The 24,866-nt window shown below is 38.6% G+C and overlaps 1 protein-coding gene across 18 annotated transcripts in view; it reads right to left on the reverse strand.

The window, feature by feature from the left end:
- The window catches only part of ADGRL3 (adhesion G protein-coupled receptor L3), an 868,573-nt gene that overhangs the window by 367,235 nt on the left and 476,472 nt on the right, over positions 1–24,866 (reverse strand). For all 18 annotated transcript variants that reach the window (XM_051819791.3, XM_051819792.3, XM_089302717.1 and 15 more), the window contains one exon: positions 11,116–11,225. In XM_051819791.3, coding sequence (XP_051675751.3) covers positions 11,116–11,225 — 110 coding nt within the window. The remainder of the gene's footprint in view (positions 1–11,115; positions 11,226–24,866) is intronic.

The following is a 24,866-nucleotide window of genomic DNA, read 5'->3' on the forward strand; positions in this document are numbered from 1 at the left end:
AGGTAACTATATAGACTGTTTTTGGTGTGCTTGTTTTTTTTTTTTTTTTTTGGACAGGCAGAGTGGACAGTGAGAGAGAGAGACAGAGACAAAGGTCTTCCTTTGCCGTTGATTCACCCTCCAATGGCCGCCGCGGCCGGCGCACAGTGCTGATCCGAAGGCAGGAGCCAGGTGCTTTTCCTGGTCTCCCATGGGTGCAGGGCCCAAGCACCTGGGCCATCCTCCACTGCACTCCCGGGCCACAGCAGAGAGCTGGCCTGGAAGAGGGGCAACCGGGACAGAATCCAGCACCCCGACCGGGACTAGAACCCAGTGTGCCGGCGCCGCTAGGTGGAGGATTAGCCTGTTGAGCCACGGCGCCGGCCTATGTGTGCTGGGTTTTTGAGTGCTACCTGTCACATGAATATGTGAGGCGTACAATTTTTCACTGTCCCCACTGGTACTCAGAAAGTTTCAGATATTGGAGCATTTCACATTTCAGATTTTTGGATTAGGGATGTTCAACCTGTAGAAGATATTTTCCTCAACAATTTCGGGAAAAACTTCATCTTCACATGTTTTCACTACTTCCCATCCAATAGGCTGTAGGTTTTGAAAGCAAAACATGATTATCTTGTTCAATTTCAGAACCTTAGGAAAAAAATTTTTTGAATCAAGGATCTACAAATTTATTATTCCAAATAAAGAAAAATGACCATGGTTAAGGTAATCCCTCATATTTTAATTTACACTGACAATACAATTTTACTTCCTATACCAAATATTTTCCCAACTCTAGTAAATTTTTAATACTCAGGCTATCTTGTTTCCTTACTAATTAGCATCTAGTTAGTTATTATGTCATTAATAATAGTTACATCTTGTTAATCTACTATGAGTCTATTAAATCCTGCCTAGATGTTTATATCATCTGATGTTTGGCTTATCTGATTTAATTTACTTTTAGGATCCTGTGGTATACTGATATATTTTCTACAATATACATTTTGAAAGGAATGTCTATTCCATTTCATTGTCTAAGCATATTTTGACTCCCAATAAATCCTAGAGACCTGAAAGAAGCTGCTGTTTCATGACCCATGGCAGTGACAGTACCCCTGGTCCTGGTTTGTAGCAGCCTCCACGTCCTGCTCCTTTCTGGGGACCTGCTCTGTCTGACACTGCCCTTCTACCAGGTATCACAATAGGCTGCCCTCTTCTCCACCTCCAGGTCTTCGGAGCTGCATTTTGCTCGGCTTTCAAGGTTCTTCCACGGGCTTTGTGCCCGACTGTCTCACTCTCATTCTCAAGGATGCTCTCTGCACAGCAGCCTCTCATCCACCTTCTGTAAGTCAGCCCCTTCCTGCTTTCCTACCACGGAACCCTTTTTATTTCCTTCCTACATTTTATCATGAACTTTCATTACTTCATGTATTACTCCATGTCTTTATTATTGCCTTAACCACAAGACTGCAGTTGTTATCCACAGCTTGCACAGTGACTGACTGACCCCGAACAGGCACCAATAAACTCCTTGGATAGAATTATGGTTGGTGCAATAACCTACTACTGCCTTTTCAAAACTTAAGGAAAAAATACACTAACAACTTACAGTGCTTTTACGTCTGTTGGGGACAGATTCTATAGCAACAATTGCAGAGAGAAATATCTTCAGAAGCCAGGACACATTTTAAATAACTGAAGTGAAAAAGGTCCAGTACAATGATGGCTGAGAAATACAGCAAATGGAAAAGCACAGGCCCCACTTGGATGCACCAACACCAACTCAACTGCAGTCTATAGCTGTCCCATGGAATGAAGGCCCTGCGTCGCTGTAGACTTCACGTTAAATCTCACTTTTGGGGGGTTTGGAAGGATCTTTCCTCACGCCAACTCTGCTCTCAAGACCATACATGGATCTGATCCTTCCAGATCAGATACCAGCTCCCTGCCAACCCCGTTCCCCTTCCTTGGAACACTGCTCTGTTAATGAATGTCCTGTAGTCTTGATATTCCAGCAGAGATCATTACAGCAATTAGATTAGGGTGGGCATTTGGTCCGTGGTTAAGATACGGGTTAGGATGCCCAAGTCCCATATCAGTGCACTTGTTTGCTTCCTGGCTCCATTCCAGATTGCAGCTTAATGCTAATGAGGACCTTGGGAGGCAATGGTGATGGCTCAAGCCAGCGCACTCCTGTCACCTACATGTGAGCTGTGGACTGAGTTTTCATCTCCTGGTCTTGACTGTAGCAGGAAACCAATGCAAGAGTCTGAGGTGTGAACCAGTAGATGGGAGCTTGCTTGTTCTCTTGAGTAAATTAAAAAACAAAAAAGTTAAAAGGAAATTAGATGGGGTAGAGATTGGACAGAACATTTTTGGAACTGATTCATCCAGCGTCCTTATCAAACTCTCCATTAGTCCAAATCACTGGAATGTAGATATAAATAGGCAGATAGCAGCTCTCCTCTTTGCATGTTTGTTTGTTTTACCTATTTTTGCTTGCTTCTAGAATTGATGTGGCAGTTTCTCAATGATGGCATCCTTTTTCAAAACTTAAGTTGGGGCAAATTGGCTTTTGTATACTTGAAAATCCTCTTTTCTTATTAATAGGTCATTTGATTTGATTAGAAATCAGAAGTGTCTTGCTGTCTTCTCCGTGTTACACCACGTAAAGGGCACCAGGTGCCTGAGGAATCACAGCAAGGAATAATTCGTGATTTCTGACTCCCCCATCTATAAGTACATCTGTATCTCTTGCATTTTGTACCTATGCAAATATCAAACAGATTTGGTTTTACATTTGCCATGCAGTTTATTACTTTACATTATTACCTCTAGTAATATAACTCTTTTTTCCCTTCTCATGAAAGTTTATTTATTCTTTTTTTAAGTATTTTTAAAATATTTTTTATTTATTTAATTGAGAGATAGAGTTACAGACAGTGAGAGGGAGAGACAGAGAGAAAGGTCTTCCTTCCGTTGGTTCACCCCACAAATGGCCACTACAGCCGGAGCTACGCAGATCCACAGCCAGCAGCCAGGAAGTTCTTCCTGGTCTCCCACGTGGGTGCAGGTGCCCAAGCACTTGGGCCATCCTCCACTGCCTTCCCAGGCCACAGCAGAGAGCTGGAGTGGAAGAGGAGCAACCGGGACTAGAACCCGGCGCCCATATGGGATTCACTGCAGGCGGAGGATTAGCCAAGGCGCCGGCCCCAAGTTTATTTATTCTTAAGAGCTCAGTCCTGATGGTCACCTCCAGAAAAGTTTTCCTAAATTACCTACCCCATCCCTAGTTAAACAGCCACTTCAGATCAATCTGCCTTCTCTGTGTGTGGCTAATGTCAAACGCTTACCTGTCTTGCTAAACTAACAACATGGTAACTATGGGACCCTGAGCCCCAGTAGACTGAGCCCTTCAGGGCAGTTTATTTATTTATTTAGCAGAAAAGAAGAGAGGGAAAGGGAAAAGGAAAAGGAAAGAGAGAGAGACAAAGAAAGGGAAAGGGAAAGAGAGGGAGGGAGGGAGAGAGGGAGGGAGAGGGAGGGAGAGGGAGGGAGAAAGAGAGAGAGAGAGGAGATACTCCCACAATATCCAGATGAAAGCCAGCAGTGGAGAGCTCTATCCAGGTGTATCACTTGGGTGATGGAGACCCAAGTACTTGCACCATCACTGATGCTTCCCACAGTCAGCACTGGAAGGAAGTTGGAATCAAGAGCTGGAGCTGGTATTGGAGTCCAGGCACTCAGATATGGGAAGTGGAAGTCCTAACGAGTATCTTAAACACTAGGCCAAATGTCTGGGTCCAGAATTTCTATCTTGGTTTTTGATCTGCAGGGTTTAGCAGAGTGGCTGGCATGCAGCCAACATTCAATAGATGCTGACTGGGGAAAATGAATAAAAAACAGAGGTATCCAAGCAAGTGATGTAATCCAATTGAGAATAATTTCCATACATGTATGAATCAACTGGACAATGATAGGGAGAATTTAGTATTAGGACATCTAAGAAAGTATGAGTATACTCTACCTGCACTGATTTCTACACTGATGGTAGCAGTTTCATTAACCAGCTAAGATATATAAGGAAACATACATAAGGAAAAACTACACATCGATTCCTTTGCAAACACATGGGTTATCTGTTAGATACAAGATAATTAAGAGGAAAGATTATTCGGTAGAGAAAAAGAAACTGTTTGAGAGAGAAGGGATGGGAATAAAGAAATAAATGAATTTTGTTCCTCATGTTGTAAATATCATTCTAAAAAAGGAGAATTTATATAACTGACACGTGCAGTGGGAGTCATACTTAAACAAAAGATGGTCTTTGCCACATGATATGAAGGCACACAGAAGGATATGAAAAGAAATTGGTTGCCAGCAGCATTCCTGAGGAAGACAATCAAAATCAGCAAGCAATTTGAAGTAACTAAAATGTGCATCACATGCATTTTCATAAAAGATCTTTTCCCTGAATTAATGAGGTCTTATCTGCACTAGAGTGTTCTGTGTTTCACATTCTAGCATTGGATATAATACCTTTGGAGGAGACATTTGATGAAATTTCTTTTGAAAACAAAAATTGAGAGAGATACGAGATACAGAGAAAGAAAGAGGGGCTGTGGGGGCACTGAATGAGACAGAGAGAAACACAGAAAGAGAGAGAGAAAAAAGAAAGCATTCTTATCTTCTGGTTCACTCACTCCCTAGATGCCCTCCAAGGCTGGGGCTGAACCAGAACAAAGCAAGGAGCCAGGAACTTAATACATGTCTCTCTTGTAGGGGGCTGGCCTCATAGAGACCGCATCGGCTGGAGGCAGAAGTCATGATCTGCAGCCTGACCCTGAACCCAGGTATGCCGTTGCAGAACGAGGACATCTTACTTACTAGATCAAATGCCCACAACTACATTTCTTTTTATTTCAATCATTCAATTCAAATGTATTGCATGTGTCCTGTTTATCTAAAACTGGGAAAGGTCCTATGGAATTGTAAATTAAAGTTATCTTGACAATTCTGTGATCCTTCTAAAATGAAAAAATATTTCATTAATTTCAGCATGATGAATTTAACACAGTGACTTGGTCAGCTCTTGTCCTGACTGTTGATGTACAATGTAATACTTTATCCATTTTAGTATATTTTTGTTGTTGTTGTTCTAGTACTATTGGTTGAACTCTGTAATTAACACACAATTATTCTTAGGTGTTTAACTCACTAGTCCCGGTGATCAATTTCTGTTCACAATTGATCATAATGATAGGACAAAGAGCCAAAGGGAGCACATAAACAAGACTAGTGTCTGCAAATACTAGCTGATAGAATAAAAAAGGGAGAGAACGATCCAACATGGGAAGTGAGATACACAGCAGACCCATAGAATGGCAGATGTCTTAAACAGCACTCTAGCCTCAGAATCAGCCCTTAAGGCATGCGGATCTGGCTGAAAAGCCCATGACAGTATTGCAGGCATGGAAAGCCAAAACACTCTGGGGGGGGAAAAAAAAAAAAAAAACCCTACATGAAGGATCTCCGCTAGTGAGATCCCAGTGAAAGGAACAGCTCATCAAAGAAGGAGGTACCTTTCTCTGAAGGGAGGAGAGAACTTCCACTTTGACCATGGCCTTGTCTAAATATGATCAGAGTTGGTGAACTCAAAAGGCTTCCATAGCCTTGGTGACTCATGATAGGAGCCTAGGGAGATTACTGATGCCATAAACAAGAGTGTCAATTTGTGAAGTCAACAACAGGAGTCACTGTGCACTTACTCCTCATGTAGGATCTCTGTCCTTAGTGTGCTGTACATTGAGATTTAATGCTATAACTAGTACTCAAACAGTATTTTTCACTTTGTGTTTCTGTGTGGGAGCAAACTGTTGAAATCTTTACTTAATATATGCTAAACTGATCTTCTGTATATAAAGAGAATCGAAAATGAATCTTGATGTGAATGGAAGGGGGGAGGGAGAGGGAAAGGGGAGGGTTGCGGGTGGGAGGGAAGTTATGGGGGGGAAAGCCATTGTAATCCATAAGCTGTACTTTGGAAATTTATATTCATTAAATAAAAGTAAAAAAAAAAAAGAAAAAAAAGAATTTAACAATATGTAATTGCTTTTATAATATTAACTGAAGTATGTACACATTAATTACATACTTATTTGAAAATCAGTTATAAAAATATATTTAATTATATTAAATATTTAAAGACAATTTAATATGTTAAAAGTATATAGTTTTCTTATAGTAAAAAAGACAAAGCTAACAATATATAATTATTTGTAAATATTACTTTCCATTAATATTCACTTTTCAAATTTTTCCCATATAACTATTCCAATGATGAATGTGAATAGTGAGAAATTATTGAATGTTATAAAGTGAGATTGATTTATTCAAACACTAATTTTTAGCAGCTCTCCAAATGTATACCTTCTTCCCCCTCTTAATTGCCTAAGAAAATCCACCATGAGAGGTTTTTAGACTAAGTAGTATGCACTTTGTATTGCTAAAAGGAAGAAATAATGAACTGAAGACAAAAACTGCATTGTGAGGAAAGACAAGTTCTTTTTGAGTGTAATGTGCATGAAATCGTATGCCTTGGACAAAGACGGCTGGACAGCAGGATACAGAGTTGGGCCTCTGGGCTCAGGAGCACTCTAAGTGGGCGGGCCCTTGCTTTACGTTTTCTCCCCAGCACAAGCCATCCCTGTAACCAGGCTAAATGAAGGCAGTGCACATTGCATTTCAATTCCCAATCAGGTCAGAAGGGATGAGAAGAATTGGAAGATGAAGAACTGTGGTGTTAGTGACAGGTGAGGTTTAACCTCTTGAATACGTGGGTCATCTCCTGGGGAGAAAACACCCACTAAGGAGGAAATTGAAACCTCAAAGAAAACACACAGGCTATAAAAGTCACAGTGGAACTAAGGTGTGACAGGAACAGAGGAAAGTATTGATTCGTCTGTCCCAAGCTTTGTCAGAAACGGATGATCTATGAACCCAAACAGGAAAACACGGGGGTAAGAAGTTAGTACTTAGAGAAGATTAAACATGACTCTAGGAATTCTGGAAAAATTAGCATAAGACACTAAAGGAGGCAGTCTCGTTAAATCATGTGAAGTCACTAATTTTTCTTATCTTCTCACCTTAAAAAGAAAGTCCTACATTTGATCCATTTAGCTTTTCCTTCTAGAATTGTCATCGTTCAATTATGTCCCTATACACAGACTCCTAAAGTCCTGTGCAAAAATTATTGCAAGTTTTCTTAAATATTTCTCTTATGCGATACAATGAACTTCGTTGAATTTTATCTCTATTACCTATATTTCATTATGATTTAAATTTTGTTACTAATTTTTTTAATTTTCTCATGGAAAAAAAATCTCTTCTTAAAATCAATAATACCAGGGCCGGTGCTGTGGCACAGCGGATTAATACCCTGGCCTGCAGTGCCGGCATCCCATATGGGCGCCAGTTCAAGACCCCACTGCTCCACTTCCAATCTAGCTCTCTGCTATGGCCTGGGAAAGCAGCAGAAGATGGCCCAAGTCCTTAGGCCCCTGCACCTGCGTGGGAGACCAGGAAAGGCTCCTGGATCCTGGCTTCGGATCGGCATAGCTCCGGCCCTTGGGGCCATCTGGGGAGTGAACCAGAGGATGGAAGACCTCTCTCTCTCTCTCTGCCTCTCCTCTCTCTGTGTAACTCTTTCAAATAAATAAATAAATCTTTAAATAAATCAATATTACCATAGGAATGTACACATAGTGTATAAAAAGAAAATATCAATAATATTTCTTCCAAAAATCTAAATTAAGAAATAAACACTGTCACGTGTTACTTAGAGACTGAGGTAAGTTCTGAGAAATGTGTGGCAAGGTGATGTTGTCCTTTAGGGAACATCACAGTGTGTTACTTTACAAACCTACAAGGCACAGCCAGCCTACTACAGGCATAGCCTATTGCTCATAGGGTAAAAATCTTAGAGCCTGCTGTTGTGCTGAGAGCCAAAGGCAACTGCAACACAATGGTATTTGTGAATCTAAACACAGAGAAGGCACAGTAAAAATTCTAGGCAATACAAAATTGTCAGTTCCACTATAATCTAATGTGACCACCATCACTTACACAGTCTGCTGTTTATCAGAAAGTTGTTATACATCACAGTTACACCCCATAGTTTGGGATCTGAAGTCCAAGATGAAAATGGATATTGTACTGTATAACAAACAGGACCTACCATAATTTACTTGTTTAGTGGCTTAATGAGAAAATTTTCAAATATTACTTTCAAATCCTGAATCTGAAGATTGTCCTATACCAATGTAATAATGATGTTTTCTCAAGAATTGTAAAGATACAGGCTTTTCTCTAGTATTGATAGTTAAAAACCTCATTTTAAATTGCAGGTAGTACTTTCAGAGTACAACATAATTTGTGCTATAAAGCTCCATGAATTTCTTGGGAAAACTAAAGTTGGCAATGGTTCAATTGTTTTCTACAAAGGAACAAAACTTGCTTAAAAATCATTCTTAAAGGACCCTCCCACCCCTAAAAAATGTGGACCATTGAAGATTTGCTTTCACACATGCAATTTCTGTACTGATAAAAATTCTAAATGTTACATATTGAACAAAATCAAGTAACATAAAAATATGAAGGGAAATGTCTATGGGGTGATATATAGCTGCAGCTTAACAACAGGTGTAGGAAGAGATTCAAATCTTGGCTCTGCCAGTTTCCAGCTATCATATATTTTCCATGAAGCATTTACTTTGACCTATCAAGCTTCCATTTCTACTTCAGTAAAAATGATACTTACATCAAAGGATCATGTGAGAATTAAATGACAAAATAATGTATGTAAACTTTTAATCCATGCAGCAAATGTCAAAAAATGACAGATACTTTAGTCTTACCATCGTTGGAATAACTGTATTTTATGTTTGAGGTAAATAGCTGAGTGTTGCTCTAAATCATGACCTGTGAATACATCGGGGAAGGACTAAAAGGTGAAATCCAGAGTTTACCCAAGCCAAAGAACCCAATCTTTTTGCTAAGTGATCAGATCTTTTTCTATACCCATGCTCCCTGCTCCCTGGTTGTCTTTCTACAAGATCAATCCACCTGTCCAATGAGTCACTATTGCTTGTGGTTTATACTTTCCTTGAGATTACTTGCTTTTAAAATATTATATTTGCTAAATATATTCCAATTCTGTATACACTTTTAGTTGAAACATGCCAAAAATGATTTAAGCAAACATGATCATACTATATGAAACAAATCAAGCCAGGATATACAGTGGCAAGAAGATACACTTGAGTTTATAATTCTTATTTAATGAAATAGTCAGATTAAGTATTTTCATATAATACAGACAAACTGCTAAGGCAGTCAGCAAACTTTCAGGATTACCAGACACCTCTAAATATAGGATATTAAGGAACAAAATTGCGCATCTCTGAAAATGTATGAGAGAAAGGAAATCTGTGGTAAGCCATAATCCTTTTATGCAAAAGTATATAAGCAAGTTCTTATTTCTATCGAAGTGATTTAAGTAGTTGATATTTCAGAAGGAGTTTGGCAGGGGATTCTGGAGCAGCTATCCTCAAAGAAATTCTGAAGAAATACAGGAAATTGAAGAGACAGCTGTGAAGTTCTTAAATTTTTAAAAAACATAAAATCTACAATCCGATATTTCACTTCGGCTTTCGTGTTTCAATAGGGGAAAATATAAATTGTGAGTTATAGATTTCCTAAAATTGTCTTTAAAAAACAAAACCAACCTTATTTTATATTCTTAAAGAATTTTTTTAGAACAAGATTCTACATATTTCACAATGATCTTATTTATGCAACCCAGGTATAATCATCTCAGTTACAAGATGGTCAATAAATTTGATTTATTTTAAATATCACTAAACACTAAATGATGGTAGCAGCTTTGTATTTCCACAGAAAGGCTTACAGAGTTAATAACAGGGTAAGAACCATAACCACTGAGATTTCAATAAGATCTATACCCTTATGCTTTCTCATAACAAAGACAATCAGCTTATAAAACTTCCCTACATAAACTTTCTCTAAGATTAATCACAGTATAAATAAAGCAAAAAATGGATATGCCTCCTGGTTGCTTTCATTGTTATTCTTATTACATTTCAGTTCATTTCTTGCTGGCCAGATTCGTTTCTGGCCCTGAAGAGTACACAGTCCTAGCTCATGAGCACAGTGCCATTTCTTTCAACAGGCAAGAAGGAGACATGCCTACAATGGCACCTTGGCACAGTACACTTGCTGTTCCCGAGACACCTTGCTGCTTCTGAGACATCAAAGGAAGTCAGAACCTGGGACTTGTTTATGATCCCAGGTGTTTCCTATCTTTGGGATGAGCTGAATATCTAATACAAAAACACAGGACTTGCTGAGTGATTTTCAATAACAAATCCTCTGAATAATTGATAGATAAAATTTTTGGGGGGAGGATAGTGATTCTCCCTTTGGATAGAAATAAACCAGAAAATATTCTATTTTATATTATTTGATTCATTATTCCTGCAGGAAAAACATGCTGTTGGCATATCCCATATCTGACATCAAAGTTGCAAAGACACACTTCTTCAGGCTTTAAAAAAATTGCAATTCACGTTGTACTTTTAGTTCAAGTAAACCTTGACTTCTATTCCCTCCAGATGAATGCATTTCTAATCTACAAAATGTTGACAGTACATGAAGCTTAGACATAACTGCTCCTATCAAATTCAAAATGTATCCGTTTCTATGCAGTTATATACACAAGAGTATTTCATTCCACATTGGCTTGTACCTGGAGGGATGGCTGCAGGATTCGCAAACCACTGCCTCAACCTTTTCCTGAATATTTCACATTCTTGCATTAAGGAAAGAGTGTTAGAAGAGGTATTGAAATATAGCCTGAAAATTCTATGTTGCACGTCCATGGAGATGATATTTCACTCTTTTAGTGGATGGGAAGATCTATGACTCTCAAAACTTAAAATGAACCCATTTTTTCCCTCCATTTAACTTTTGTGTTTACTTCTATGTCTTCACAAAGAATATTTTCGCAGTGCATGCAAAATAAAGCTTAAAAGAAAAGTACAGGGATATACGTACTGTAAGGGACACATTCATACTGCACTTCAAGGTATTTATAGGTTCCTGGGCACGGGTCTGGGAAAACATCAGGACCTGCGACCACTGCACACTGGGTTCTGTTATTGCATCTGGAGTCAGAAGAAAAGACGATAAGAAATAGTAAGTTAACATACAGTTAAGTCATTACCAACATCAATACTACCTTGATTTCAGTTGCTATTACATACATTTAAAAGAGGTTCTGCATGGTATAGAACTTCAGGCTTCTTAAAGAAACACCTACAATATCCTTAAAAAATATATAAAAATCCATCCATTCAGTGTGCTCATCTTACCGAATTTAATAATTTGGTTGAATACAGCATGATTCTTTATTAAAAGTGGACTACTGCCAAGCAGCACAAACTGGTGTATAGGATATAGCCAACGTGAAGACAGATAAGGAGGATTATTTAATAGGAAAGACCCACTCCCATGATAAAAAAAGTATACTAAGGAAGTATAAACTACAGAATTTCATTAAACAGCTACCAAATAATTCACTGATTACGAGGATATTCATTTTAAAAGCAGCTGGAAAGTAGCAGTTGAGGGCAAGTGTTGTGGCATGGTAGGTTAAGCCACCGCCTACAATGCCAAGATCCCATATTGGCACAGTTCCTATCCCGACTGCTCTACCTTCAATCTAGCTCCCTTCAAATGGCCTGGAATAAGCAGCAGAGGGTGGCCCAAGTATCTGGACCCCTGCTACCTATGTGAGAGACCCTGATGAAAACTCTCAGCTCCTGCTTGGCCCAGCCCTGGCCATTGTGGCCATCTGCGGAGTGAACCAGTGGATAGATCTCTCTCTGTGTCTTCCCTCTCTCTTTTTAACTCTGACTTTCAAATAAATACACAAATCTTTCAAAAATAGTAGTTTAAAAGCTTTTTTGAAGCCTTAAAAATCAGTAAAAGTAAATATTTAAATTTTAAAATACATATTTATGTTCTAGAGGCATAACTACATAAACGAAATTGTTTTTAAGAACAGATTTTCACATTACTGCATTCAGCCCAATAGTAATCTCACAGATAATTCATCACAAATGTCAGTATCCTGTAATTTAGAAAATGACTTTAAATTTCTAAAGAGAATAACCAAATACCACTATTGAAACAGAAATACAAACTTGGTCACTTTTGTGGCAATTGGGCTAAATAGATTTGGATCAATTTATTCATAGAGAAAGTGCACAAAATGAAATTAATTCTTGCTCTTAGAATGACATTCAAGTACACAGTAGCCTTTTTACTGTAAACTTGACTCAGAAACATTCTAGATTGAATAATTTATCCATAAGGACATTTTTTTGGTACAAGATAATGGTTTCATTCTACCCATGATATAGGTACTAAGTGTACTGGATGACACTCTATTCCCTTTTTATACTCTTGTGTATTCATTTCAGTAATATAATTTCAGGGCTAGAATCTTCTATCACTTTCTTAAAGAGACACTTTGTTCTCTGATGAGATCTGAACCTCAGAACACTTGTTAGCAAACTGACAGCACAAGGAGCACTTAGCACAGAACTCATTTTGATTTGGAGTAAAAATGTCGTGTGTTCACCTGAGGCTACTATTTGTCAGCCTTACTGAGGATTTCATTTGGCCCCTAAACGAAAAATGATCAGTGTCTATGTTAAAAAGACACTGTGTTATCAGTGAAGATTAATAAAAGCTGATACTCCATACTTATCAGGCGGTTTAGTATACTAAAACTCTACGTAGATGTAGCATATGACAATCACACAAGAGCTCTCATGTAACTAGAGATGTCCTCACCCAGCTACTATAAATAGGTAGCTTGATACTTCAGCTACTCACACTTTTCTAAAAAAGCAGTATTTCTATATTACAATAAAGTCCACTTGAAGATGATGTCCAAGGTTAAAGGACATGCTTTTAGCAGTTTTTTCATATTATATCTTAAAAAAACAAATTTATAAATCTATCTTGTGCTATTAGAACTACAAGCAGCAATATAAACTCATAAAAGTTGTTTCCACATTTGTTATAAAAAATTAGAAATTGTCAGGAACAAGAACATACTCCAAGTAGAGAAAATGAAAAATGCAAGTATATTCTGTAAAATTAAATTTCTAATCTCCAGTTATCAAACTGTACATATATATATATACTACTGAAAATTCTTTCTCATATATATATATATGTGGATGTAGTCTATATATTCTGATATCTATCTTTACATCTATATATCTTCTATGTAGATTTAATAATATCTTTTATATACCATATATATGTAATATATACCATATAAATAAATATCAGTCTATATAGAGATATATATCAGAGGGAAAATATTTTTCCCTATTGCTTTTATATCTCTATATATTCTATTTGCTATATACATAAACATATACATACCATCTATATAAATTTTCTATACATATTCTCTCTGAAACATACACATCTATCATCTATTTATCTATCGATTTCTGTTGATCCACACTTGTTTTTTTTTCAGATTTTATTTATTTATTTTAAAATCAGAGTTACACAGAGAGAGAAGAGACGCAGAAAGAGAGGTCTTCCATCCGCTAGTTCACTCCCCAGATGGCCGCAATGGCCGGAGCTGCGCCAATCCAAAGCCAGGAGCCAGCAGCTTCTTCTGGGTCTCCCACGTGGGTGCAGGGGCCCAAGGACTTGGGCCATCTTATACTGCTTTCCCAGGCCATAGCAGAGAGCTGGATCAGAAGTGGAACAGCCAGGTCTCGAACCGGCGCCCATATGGGATGTCGGCACTTCAGGCCAGTGCGTTAACCAGCTGCGCCACAGAGCTGGCCCCAATCCACACTTATTTTATTTCCTATTAGCAACCTTTTTAAAATTACTGTAGCACTAATAAAATACATCTAGATGCTATGTCTGGTCTTATACTTTTAAGACACAGATTGATAATTTCCAATCTTTTTTTTGAAAGCCTCCAATAATTAAAAAAACATATATTTGTTTGATACGGAGACAGAGCTAAAGAGAGAAATCTGTCTTCAGGTGGTTCACTCCACAGTGCCCAAAAGCTGGGAACTGAACCCTGGTCTCATATGTGGGTGACAGGGAATCGATCTCTTGAGCCGTCACCTATTGCCTGAGAGGATGTGCGTTAGGAGGAAGCTGGAAAAATAGATGGAGCCTGAACTCAAGCCCAAGCACCCCTACATGGGATGTGGGTATCCTAACTGCCACCCTTACTGTTGTGCCATACACATTCCCACCAAACTTTTATTTAGATAATCAATTTTATAGCAGTAGTTATTAGGCAAAAATGGTTATTTTTTAAAAATATGGAAGTATGGCCGGCGCCGCGGCTCACTAGGCTAATCCTCCGCCTTGCGGCACCGGCACGCTGGGTTCTAGTCCCAGTAGGGGCGCCGGATTCTGTCCCAGTTGCCCCTCTTCCAGGCCAGCTCTCTGCTGTGGCCAGGGAGTGCAGTGGAGGATGGCCCAAGTGCTTGGGCCCTGCACCCCATGGGAGACCAGGATAAGTATCTGGCTCCTGCCATCAGATCAGCGCGGTGCGCTGGTCGCAGCGGCCATTGGAGGGTGAACCAACGGCAAAAAGGAAGACCTTTCTCTCTGTCTCTCTCTCTCACTGTCCACTCTGCCTGTCCAAAAATAAATAAATAAATAAATAAATGGAAGTACTTGTTACACAGGAAATTATCTGTAATCTAAAAGGATTCAACTGGTTATAAGATTTGATTGATCTATTTTCAACTAACCTTATACATATACAGTTTATACTAAGTAAAGAGTTTAACAATTAGTATGACAAAAAAAAAAAAAAAAAAAACCTTCCTCAACAGTCAAGACAAGGGCTTTTCAAAGTCATCGCATCTTAAAGTGTCCATTTCACTTCTACAGATTATCTTTTAGGCGATGTATTTGTTACCACAGATCAGGGAGAACATATGGTATTTGTCCTGTGGGGACTGGCTTATTTCACTAAGTACGATGTTTTCCACTTTCATCCATTTCCTTGCAAATGACAGGATTTCATTTTTTTACTGCTGTGTAGTATTCCATGATATACATATCACATAATTTCTTTATCCAGTCTTCAGTTGATGGACATTTGGGTTGATTCCATATCTTAGCTTACAAGATTCATTTTCACAAGAATTTTCGAAGTTTACTCCCCATATAGTACTTTTATAGTTACTTCAAAGTTGTTAAAAGTAAATCCATTCGTGCAGTCTGTTGAAATCTTTACTTAGTATATACTAAGTTGATCTTCTGTATATAAAGATAATTGAAAATGAATATTGATAAAGAATAGGATGGGAGAGGGAGTGGGAGATGGGATGAATGCGGGTGGGAGGGAGGTTATGGGGGGAAAAGCTGCTATAATCCAAAAGTTGTACTTTGGAAATTTATATTTATTAAATCAAAGTTGAAAAAAAAGTCAATCCATTCTATAATTATATAGATGAAAGAAGAAAAAGAAAATAACCCAGTGTTCTCATGGGCTTTAAACTCAGAAGTTTCGTTGATTTCCTTTTTATAAATATAAATTAAAAAAGGTTTTCAGTATTCCTCATGTCTGATATTAAATTCATTTTTAAACCCACAACAAAGGATGAGAAAAGACTGCAATAATATGGTCATAATGCATCCTAATCCACTAATACAGAGAAAACCTTACCATCTTATAAAAGTATTAGGGGCATTATGTATAGTTTATTGAATTTTCAGTACTTTTCTGTGAGAAACATTACATGAAAACAATTTCCACACCAACATTAGACAATTTTCAAGTAACATATACGAAGTTGACACTGATAAATGCCAGATAGAATTCTCAAAGAAACGGATGACTTCAGTTTTCACATACATACTAGTTATTTTATTATTTTATTACTAGTTATTTTATTACCTTTTAATGTATTAGAAATACATTAAAAATATAAAGGAGAATGTATATGCAGAAGGCACACTTCTTTGATTTGGTGTTCCCACTATTAATGTTAGTCATTTGTTTCAGGATAGATCAAAGAGAGTTCATTACAGACAGACTCTATTTGAAAAAAAAAAGTACACAACACAGAAGTAGTGTCACATCAAAAATAAAACATTTACATCGAGAGTAAACACAAGAGAAAACAGAATCACATTTAACTGCTTGTTCTATGGAAATACTTTCTTTGGATAACCTAAGAAAAATCCAAGATTTATGTAAAACTACTTTAACATCTGTATAACCCTTCAAACTTAGAAATTATTTTATATATATATATATAAAACCTAAGTGTTTGGTTTTTACTCTAATTTCATTTTATTTTTTCAGCTTCATGGAAATATAATTGACTAACAGAAATTAGTTAGTTAGAGCATACAACATGCCATTTTGATATGCAGATACACTGTGGGATGTTTACCACAATCAATCCAATTAACACACTCATTACCTCGCAGAGTTGTCTTAGTGTGTGTGGTGAGGGAATTTAAGAACCATCCTCTCACCAAATTTCAAAGACAAAATACAGTATTATTCACTCTGGTTGCAATACTGTACATTAGACCTCTAGATCTTGCTCATCCTGCAAAACTGAAACTTGGTGCCTTTTTTACCAATGCCTTGCCATTCTCCTTAAACCTAAGCTATCAACCACCACTGCATTCTCTAAGTTTGAGTTCTTGAGAATTCACATACTACAGAGATCATACAGTATTTGCTTTTCCATCTGACTTATTTTACTTGCAAAACTTCCTCCAGATTCAACCATGTTGTTGCACATGATAGGGTTTCCATCTTTTTTTTACAGCTTAGTAAGGTTTTGTTGTATATACACTACATTTTCTTTACCCATGCATCTGTTGATGGATTCTTGGGTTAATTTCATATTGTGGCCTTTGTTAATAGTGCTACAATGTACATGGGAGCACGGATAATCTAAGATCCTGAGTTCATTTTTTCTGGACATATGAAGGAATTTCAAAAAGTTCATGGAAAATATGTATTATGAAAAAAAAACTATGCATGTAGTTCATTTTTTTCAGGAAAATAAAATTATCTTTGAGTTTCATTTTTCTACAAACTTTTTGGAGTATTCTTGTATATAATTAAGAATTGTTGGATCATGTGGTAGTTCTGTTTCTAATTTTCTGAAGAATCTAAATGCTTTTGATTATGTCTCCATACATATTGCCATAATGACTGCACAACTTATACTCCCACTGGTAGAATGCAGGAGCTTTCTTTTCTCTACATCGCCACCAACATTTATGTTTTGTCGAAAGATGTCGTAGGATGACAGCCATCCTACCAGGTGAGAGATGATATTTCATTGTAATCTTGATTCACATTTACCTGAGGGTTAGTGAAGTTGAGCACCTTTTTGTGTACCCACTGGCAATTTGTTTATCTTCTGAGAAATGTTTATCAGCCTCTTGCCATTTTTTTTACCTGGGCTATTTGTTTCTTATTATTGAGTTGCTTAAATTCCTTGTACCTCTTGTATATTAAACCACTACTAAGCAGATGTATAGACAAATGGAACGGAACAAAGAGTCTCCAAATTTATGGCCAATTGATCTTCAACAAAGGTGTCAAGAACACACAATAGGAAATGAACTGTCTCTTCAACTAATGGCAATGGGTACACTGGAAATCCACATAGAGAAGAATGATATGGGATCTTTTCTGCTTACATACAAAAACCAACTCAAATGGATTAATGGCTTAAACCAAAGCCTTAATCCTAAAACTGTAAAATAACAAGAAGAAAACATATGGGGAAAGCTTCTTTGACACTAGTGTTAGCAATGAGTTTTTTAATATGAATCTAAAAAGACAAGCACTAAAAGCAAAAATAAGCCAACTGGATCACTTTTAACTAACAAGCTTCAGTACAGCAGAAAAATAATCAACGGAAGAGACAACCCCTATGGAGTGGGAGAAAATATTTGCAAACCTATTTTCTACTTTCTTCAGAGATGAATAATGCTATCTCTGGTTTCACAGAGGAAAGAACAGATGTGGAGATGTCAAATGACTTTTCAGACTCTCAGTAATCAAATGATAGTTCCTGATTTCCAGAATATTGACCAGAAAACCAAATACTGCTGTCTTATGAGAGAATGAGTCACATGTTTCATGGCCATTTGGGAACCTTGATTTAATTTAATCTGATAGGTTCCAGAAGAATTCTGATGGTCTGATGAGATAATAACCAGTGGTAACATCTGAGTGGCCCAGAGTTCATTCATTTATGCTGTAGATAAGACATTCTGAAAAAATTTCTGAATTTAAATTAACATCATAAAACCAGTTCCTCTCTGTCCCATTTGTCATTCAACAAACACAAACATCCAACCTCTGGTAAAAGGATAAATTTTATTCATTTGTAAATAGGCTTTTTCAAAAGAAAAAAAATACAATTTTAATTCAATTCATAAATAATCCTCAAACTTTCATATAACTGATATTTCTTGATCACCTTTATTTAATAAGCACCAACAAATAAGTTGAATTCTATTAGCTAGTAGCCTTAATTTTAAAGTAATATTATTTAATTTAAAATACATTATATTATGCTTGCCAGAGAAGATACATATCTAGCCTAATTACAGTACTAGTTATAAGGTATAGAAGCATTTACTTTCACTCATTCATTCCAATACAGTTCACAGCACTATTGGACCAACATCACTTTACATGATAATGAAAGTCATCTCTGAGTTATTAAGTTTCTTTACTTGTGACAAGATAATGAAGCACATAGTAAAAATTATATTGCTTGGTTTATGTGTATATCAACTACTCAGAAAAGTTCTTATTACTTATAAAAGGGTGAGCTTAGTTTTGTGCTGAATTCAATAGAATGGAATTGTTTTTACTTCAATATCCAGATAAAATTAGTATTCCAATAATCTCATGTTTAATTGTAATATACTCATAAGTAAATCAAATGAAAACATGCCTCTAAGTATATTTTGCTTATTTATTTGAAAGACAAGAATTAAATAGAGGAAGAGATAACTTCCATCCACAGTTTCACTCCCCAAATGGCCCCAGTAGTCAAGGCTGGGCCAGTCAGAGGCTAGGAGCCAGGAACTGAATCCAAGACTCCCACATGGTAGCAGCAGCCCAGGCACTTGGGTCATCTTCTCCTGCTTCTCTCAGGCCTCTTTAGCAGGGACTGCATCAGAAGTGGAGCAGCTGGAACTTGAATCAGCACCTACATGGGACGCCAGCATCACAGGTGGTAGATACAACCCACTACATCACAATGCCAGCTTCGCTCTAATATATTTTTAAAAATTTTCCCATACCATACATATAAGGATGGTATCATTAATACCACATCTAACATAGCATCATTAAAATGTTTCCCATATGTACCACAAGTGTAGTCCACAGGGGTTCTTTATTAACAAATCCTTTAGTCTCATATTTTTAACACATTCTAGTCAGTCTAATCAGTGTGCACTAGCAAGCTACTCCTGGAAATTCCAAGAAACTTTTCTAATGATGCCTCTGGTATGGAAATGTTGGCTTTAAAAAAAAAAGTTAGCCGGCGCCGCGGCTCACTAGGCTAATCCTCCGCCTAGCGGCGCTGGCACACCGGGTTCTAGTCCCAGTCGGGGCGCCGGATTCTGTCCCGGTTGCCCCTCTTCCAGGCCAGCTCTCTGCTGTGGCCAGGGAGTGCAGTGGAGGATGGCCCAGGTGCTTGGGCCCTGCACCCCATGGGAGACCAGGAAAAGCACCTGGCTCCTGGCTCCTGGCTCCTGCCATCGGATCAGCGCGGTGCGCCGGCCGCAGCGCGCTGGCCGCGGCGGCCATTGGAGGGTGAACCAACGGCAAGGGAAGACCTTTCTCTCTGTCTCTCTCTCCCACTGTCCACTCTGCCTGTCAAAAAAAAAAAAAAAAAGTTGGCTTTTTTTTTTTTTTAAAGATTTGCTTTATTTATTCGAAATACAGAGTTACAGAGAGAGGTAGAGAAATAGAGAGAGAGAGATCTTCCATCTGCTGGTTCACTTCCCAAATGGCCACAACATCTGGAGCTGTGCCGATCCAAAGCCAGGAGCCAGGAGCTTCCTTGGGTCTCCCACGTGGGTGCATTGGCCCAAGGACTTGGGCCTTCTTCTACTGCTTTCCCAGGCCATAGCAGAGAGCTGGATCGGAAGAGGAGCAGCCAGGACTAGAACTGGCGCCCATATGGGATACTGGCGCTTCAGGCCAGAGCTGTAACTCACTGTGCCACAGCGCCGGCCAAGTTGGCATTTTTTTTTAATCTTCTTAATTTAGAGGCAGAGAGACAGCTCCTATATGGTAATTGAGTCCCCAAATATAGCACTGTCCAGGACTGGACAAAGCTGAAGATGAGCTAGGACTTCCACATGGATGGCAAAGCACCCAACTACCTGAGCCTGCACTGCTTCCACCCAGGGCGTGCATCAGCAGGAAGCTGGAATCCAAACCCAGAGCTCGAAATCAAGCCCAGGCACTCTGATGTGGGACACAATATCTTTTTTTTTCTTTTTTTTTTTGCCAAAAAATTTTTGTGATACCAATTTTTTTTTTATTTTTTTCTTCCTTTTTTATTTTATATATTTATTTTTTAACTTTTATTTAAAAAATATAAATTTCTGAAGTACAACTTTTGGATTATAGTGGCTTTTCCCCTCATAACCTCCCTCCCACCCACAACCATCTCATCTCCTACTCCCTCTCCCAGCCCATTCTTCATCAAGATTCATTTTCAATTATCTTCACTCAGAGATCTTTCATTTAGTTTTTTTTTTTTTTTTTTTTTTTGTCACAGGGGACATAGTATCTTAACTTGCCTCTTAGGCCCAATGCCACCCCAGCACTGGTTTTTTAATAACAGTCTATGATAATGTTAAATAAAAAATATGCTTTGTGAGGTTCTTTGCTGTTAGAAAACTGGTCATATGAATTTACACTAACACTTGTTAATAACATTTACACAAAATCAAGTGTGATGGTTAAACGCACATCAACTTAGTACTCAAAAAGTTTATAGCATCTAACATATGACAATTCAATGGCTAAGTCAAGTAAGAATTAGGCACTATTCCCAAAGAGAAAAAATTTTATAATAATACCTTTTAAGAAAAAAACCCAGAAGCCGGCTCTGTGGTGCAGTAGGTTAATCCTCCACCTGCAGCACTGACATCCCATATGGGCGCTGGTTTTGGTCTCAACTGCCCTCTTCCAACCCGGCTCTCTGCTATGACCTGGGAAAGCAGTGGAAGATGGCCCAGGTCCGTGGGCCCCTGCACCCATGTGGGAGACACAGAAGACGCTCCTGGCTCCTGGCTTTGGATTGGCGCAGTTCCAGCCGTTGTGGCTACCTGGGGAATGAACCAGCGGAAGGAAGACCTTTCTGTCTCTACCTCGCACTGTCTATGACTCTACCTCTCAAATAAATAAATACAATCTCTAAAAAAAAAAAAAAAAGAATAAAGAAAAAAAAAACCCAAGTCCTTGGGCTCCTGCACTTACTGTTCAGTATCTCAAATGGTTTACGGTAATCAACGTAAGTAGGAGTTTTTAGTTCTTTGGATTGAATGGAGCAACATAAGAAAACATGGTTTGTGGGCCGGTGCTGTGGCACAGTGGGTTAAGGCCCTGGCCTGAAGTGCCGGCATTCCATATCGGTGCTGGTTCGAGACCCGGCTGCTTCACTTCCAATCCATCTCTCTGCTGTGGCCTGGGAATAGAAGATGGCCCAAGTCCTTGGGCTCCTGCATCCACGTGGGAGACCTGGAAGAAGCTTTTGGCTCCTGGCTTCGGATCAGAGCAGCTGCAGCCAATGCAGCCAATTGGGGAGTGAAACAGTGGATGGAAGACTTTCTCTTTCTCTCTCTCTCTCTCTGCCTCTCCTCTCTCTGTGTAACTCTGACCTTCAAATAAAAAAATAAATCTTAAAAAAAAAAAAAAGAAAACATGGTTTGTTCTGTGTAAATCAACAGAAAACCTTTTTCCTCCTGAAGACAGCATTTTTTTCCCACTGCCTGTCACTCTGATACTTGTTGACACAACATTCACATTGGACTGGAAATTAACTGTCTGGTGAGGGAACATGAGTATGTGGTTCATAAAGGAATTATCCCGATTCCAAGGACTAAGAAATCAATCAGCATCATTGAATATTTTAAAAAGTATCCCATTCTTAGGTTGTAGGTGATCATCCAGTATTCATAAATGAGTTCTTTGATGCTGTCCACTTTTAATTCAAGCACAATTTTAAGAGATTTGCAAAAGAGATAAGGCTCTAAATCTGGCACTTTTATGATTTAAAAATTGGTACTGTACTACAAACTGTAAGCATCAGAGAATCTTGCAGTAGACATTACTCCAAGGTATGTGAATCTGGTTCTGTGACTCAAAAGGCCTCCAGTCCCAATGTTGTTTGCTGTATGCTATTCTATTTTGTTTCACAAATACACCTTGACATTAGAGAAATGCACTCTGACAGAACCATGTAAAAACATGACCAAAATGATGAGTCACAGAGCACTGTAGAAGCAGGGTATCAGAGTCATAATTTTCTTTCATTGTTGCTTCTATATCAAATTATCCACAAACTTAGAAGCTTAAAACAATGCAAATTTTTCTCTTTTGGGTCTGAAAGTCGGAGATCCTACCAAATCCTTCAGAGCTCAAATCAAGGTGTTGTCAGGACTGGCTCCACGTGGAGGCTGTGGGAGACTCTGTTTCCTGCTTTATTTCCAGACTCCAGCAGGGGTGGGGAATGTCTGGCCCACAGGACGCATACCACCTGTGAAATCATTTGGTCTGGTCCTGCCACGGCAATTACAGGCAGGACTTGAAGTTCAATAGATCCATAGTAGGCTAATTTTTAATTTAATAATTTTGTATGGCACCCAAATGATGTTATAAATATCCAAATGTGACTTGGCAAAAACAAACAAACAAACAAACAAAAAAAACCACTTTCCCAGCCTTGCTAGCTGTCCCCTCGTTCACTGGTTCATGTACCCACATCACGGCACCTTTTCTGTCTCCCACCTCTGAAGTCTCACCATCTTTCTCTTCCTCTGACCTTCTTGCACCCTCTTGAAAAGAGCCCTTGTGATTTCATCTAGGGTGTCCCTCACTTATCAAGAATCATTTTCCCATCTCCAGTGCACTAATTTCATCCCCTATGAAAAGTACCTTGACAATCAATATCCTGCATGGAGGATCTCTGTGAGACCTCAGTGGAACCAAAGGGTCATCAAAGAAGGATGTACTCTTCTCTGAAGGGAAAGAAGCATATGTTTATGGCCATTTCCAAATACTAGTGGAGTATGGTCACAAAAGGCTTCCATAGCCTTGGTAGCCCATGGCAAGAGTCTTGGATGATCACTGACGTCATGAATAAGAGTGTTAATTGTTAAAGGAACAACAGAAGTCATTGTGCACTTACTCCCCATGTAGGACCCCTGTCTTGAATGAGTTGTCCTATGAGAATCAACTGCAAATCTTGTTCTCAAACTGTACTCTATATGTTGTGTGTGTGCATGAGCACAAACTGTTGCAATTTATGCTTAACATGGAGTTGGTCCTCTGTATATAAAATCAAACTAAAAATGAGATGGGAGAGGGAGAGGGAGGTGGCATGGGAATTGGGGTGGGAGGGTGGGTATGGAGAAAAGAACCACTATATTCCTAAAGTTGTATTTATGAAAATATGCATTCATTAAATAAAAACTTAAAAAAAAAAGAAAAGTGCCTTGAGCCACATAAGGTAACATTAACAAGGTCTGGAGATCAGGAGGCTGATATAACTGTGGGGCTATTACTCAGCTAATGCCAAGGGCTTGGGGACAACAGCATTGTCACCTTGAAAGGGCACTATGCATTGCACTGGAGCATGGCTAAGCGTTTATAGTGCCTAGGATGTAATTTACATTCATTAAGAGGATTTGTAGACATCTTTTATATATTTATCATCTTCCAGTACAGATAAATATTTTGAGTTTAACTTGGGTAAAAGATACTGTATTTGTGTGCCTTGCTGTGATCACCATGGGACAAATGCTCAACACAGAAAGCTTATTGCTCTAGATGCGGGGAAACATGGTACATGGAGATGACCAATAAAGGCAAAGCCTTTATTCGTTTTTGAACTCACATATGTTTTATGGATTTTTTTTTTATTGATTTGAAAGGCAGAGAGGCAGGGAAAGTGATCCTATCAATCGCTTTAATCTCCATATGCCTGTGACAGTCAGGGCTGGGCCAGCCCAGGGCTGAGAATCAGAAACTCAATCCAGCTCTTTCATGTGGGAGGAAAGGACTCAAATTCTTGAGTCAACACTGTTTTCTGCCAGGGTCCTCATTAGTAGGAAGCTGACATCAGGAGCCAGAGGGAGTTATTGAACCCAGGAACTCCAACAGAGGATGTGGGGCTGGCCCTGTGGCATAGGGGGCTGAGCCTCTGCCTAAGGCACCATATGGGTGCTGGTTTGCATTCCAGCTACTCCACTTCAAACTAGCTCTCTGCTATGCCCTGGGAAAGCAGTGGAAAAGCCCAAATACTTGGGCCCCTGCACCTACTGTTGCTTCTTTGTCAAATTATCACAAACTTAGAAGCTTAAGTTTCTGGGGGACCCAGAAGAAGCTTCTGGCTCCGGGCTTAGGATTGCTTCAGCTCAGGCCACTGAGGTTATTTAAGGAGTGAACCAGCAGATGGAAGACCTCTCTCTCTCTCTCTCTCTCTTTCTCTTTGTCT

This window comes from Oryctolagus cuniculus, chromosome 8, assembly GCF_051225735.1.
Source record: "Oryctolagus cuniculus isolate XC-2025 breed Fujian yellow rabbit chromosome 8, ASM5122573v1, whole genome shotgun sequence".
Classification (NCBI taxonomy): Eukaryota; Metazoa; Chordata; class Mammalia; order Lagomorpha; family Leporidae; genus Oryctolagus; species Oryctolagus cuniculus.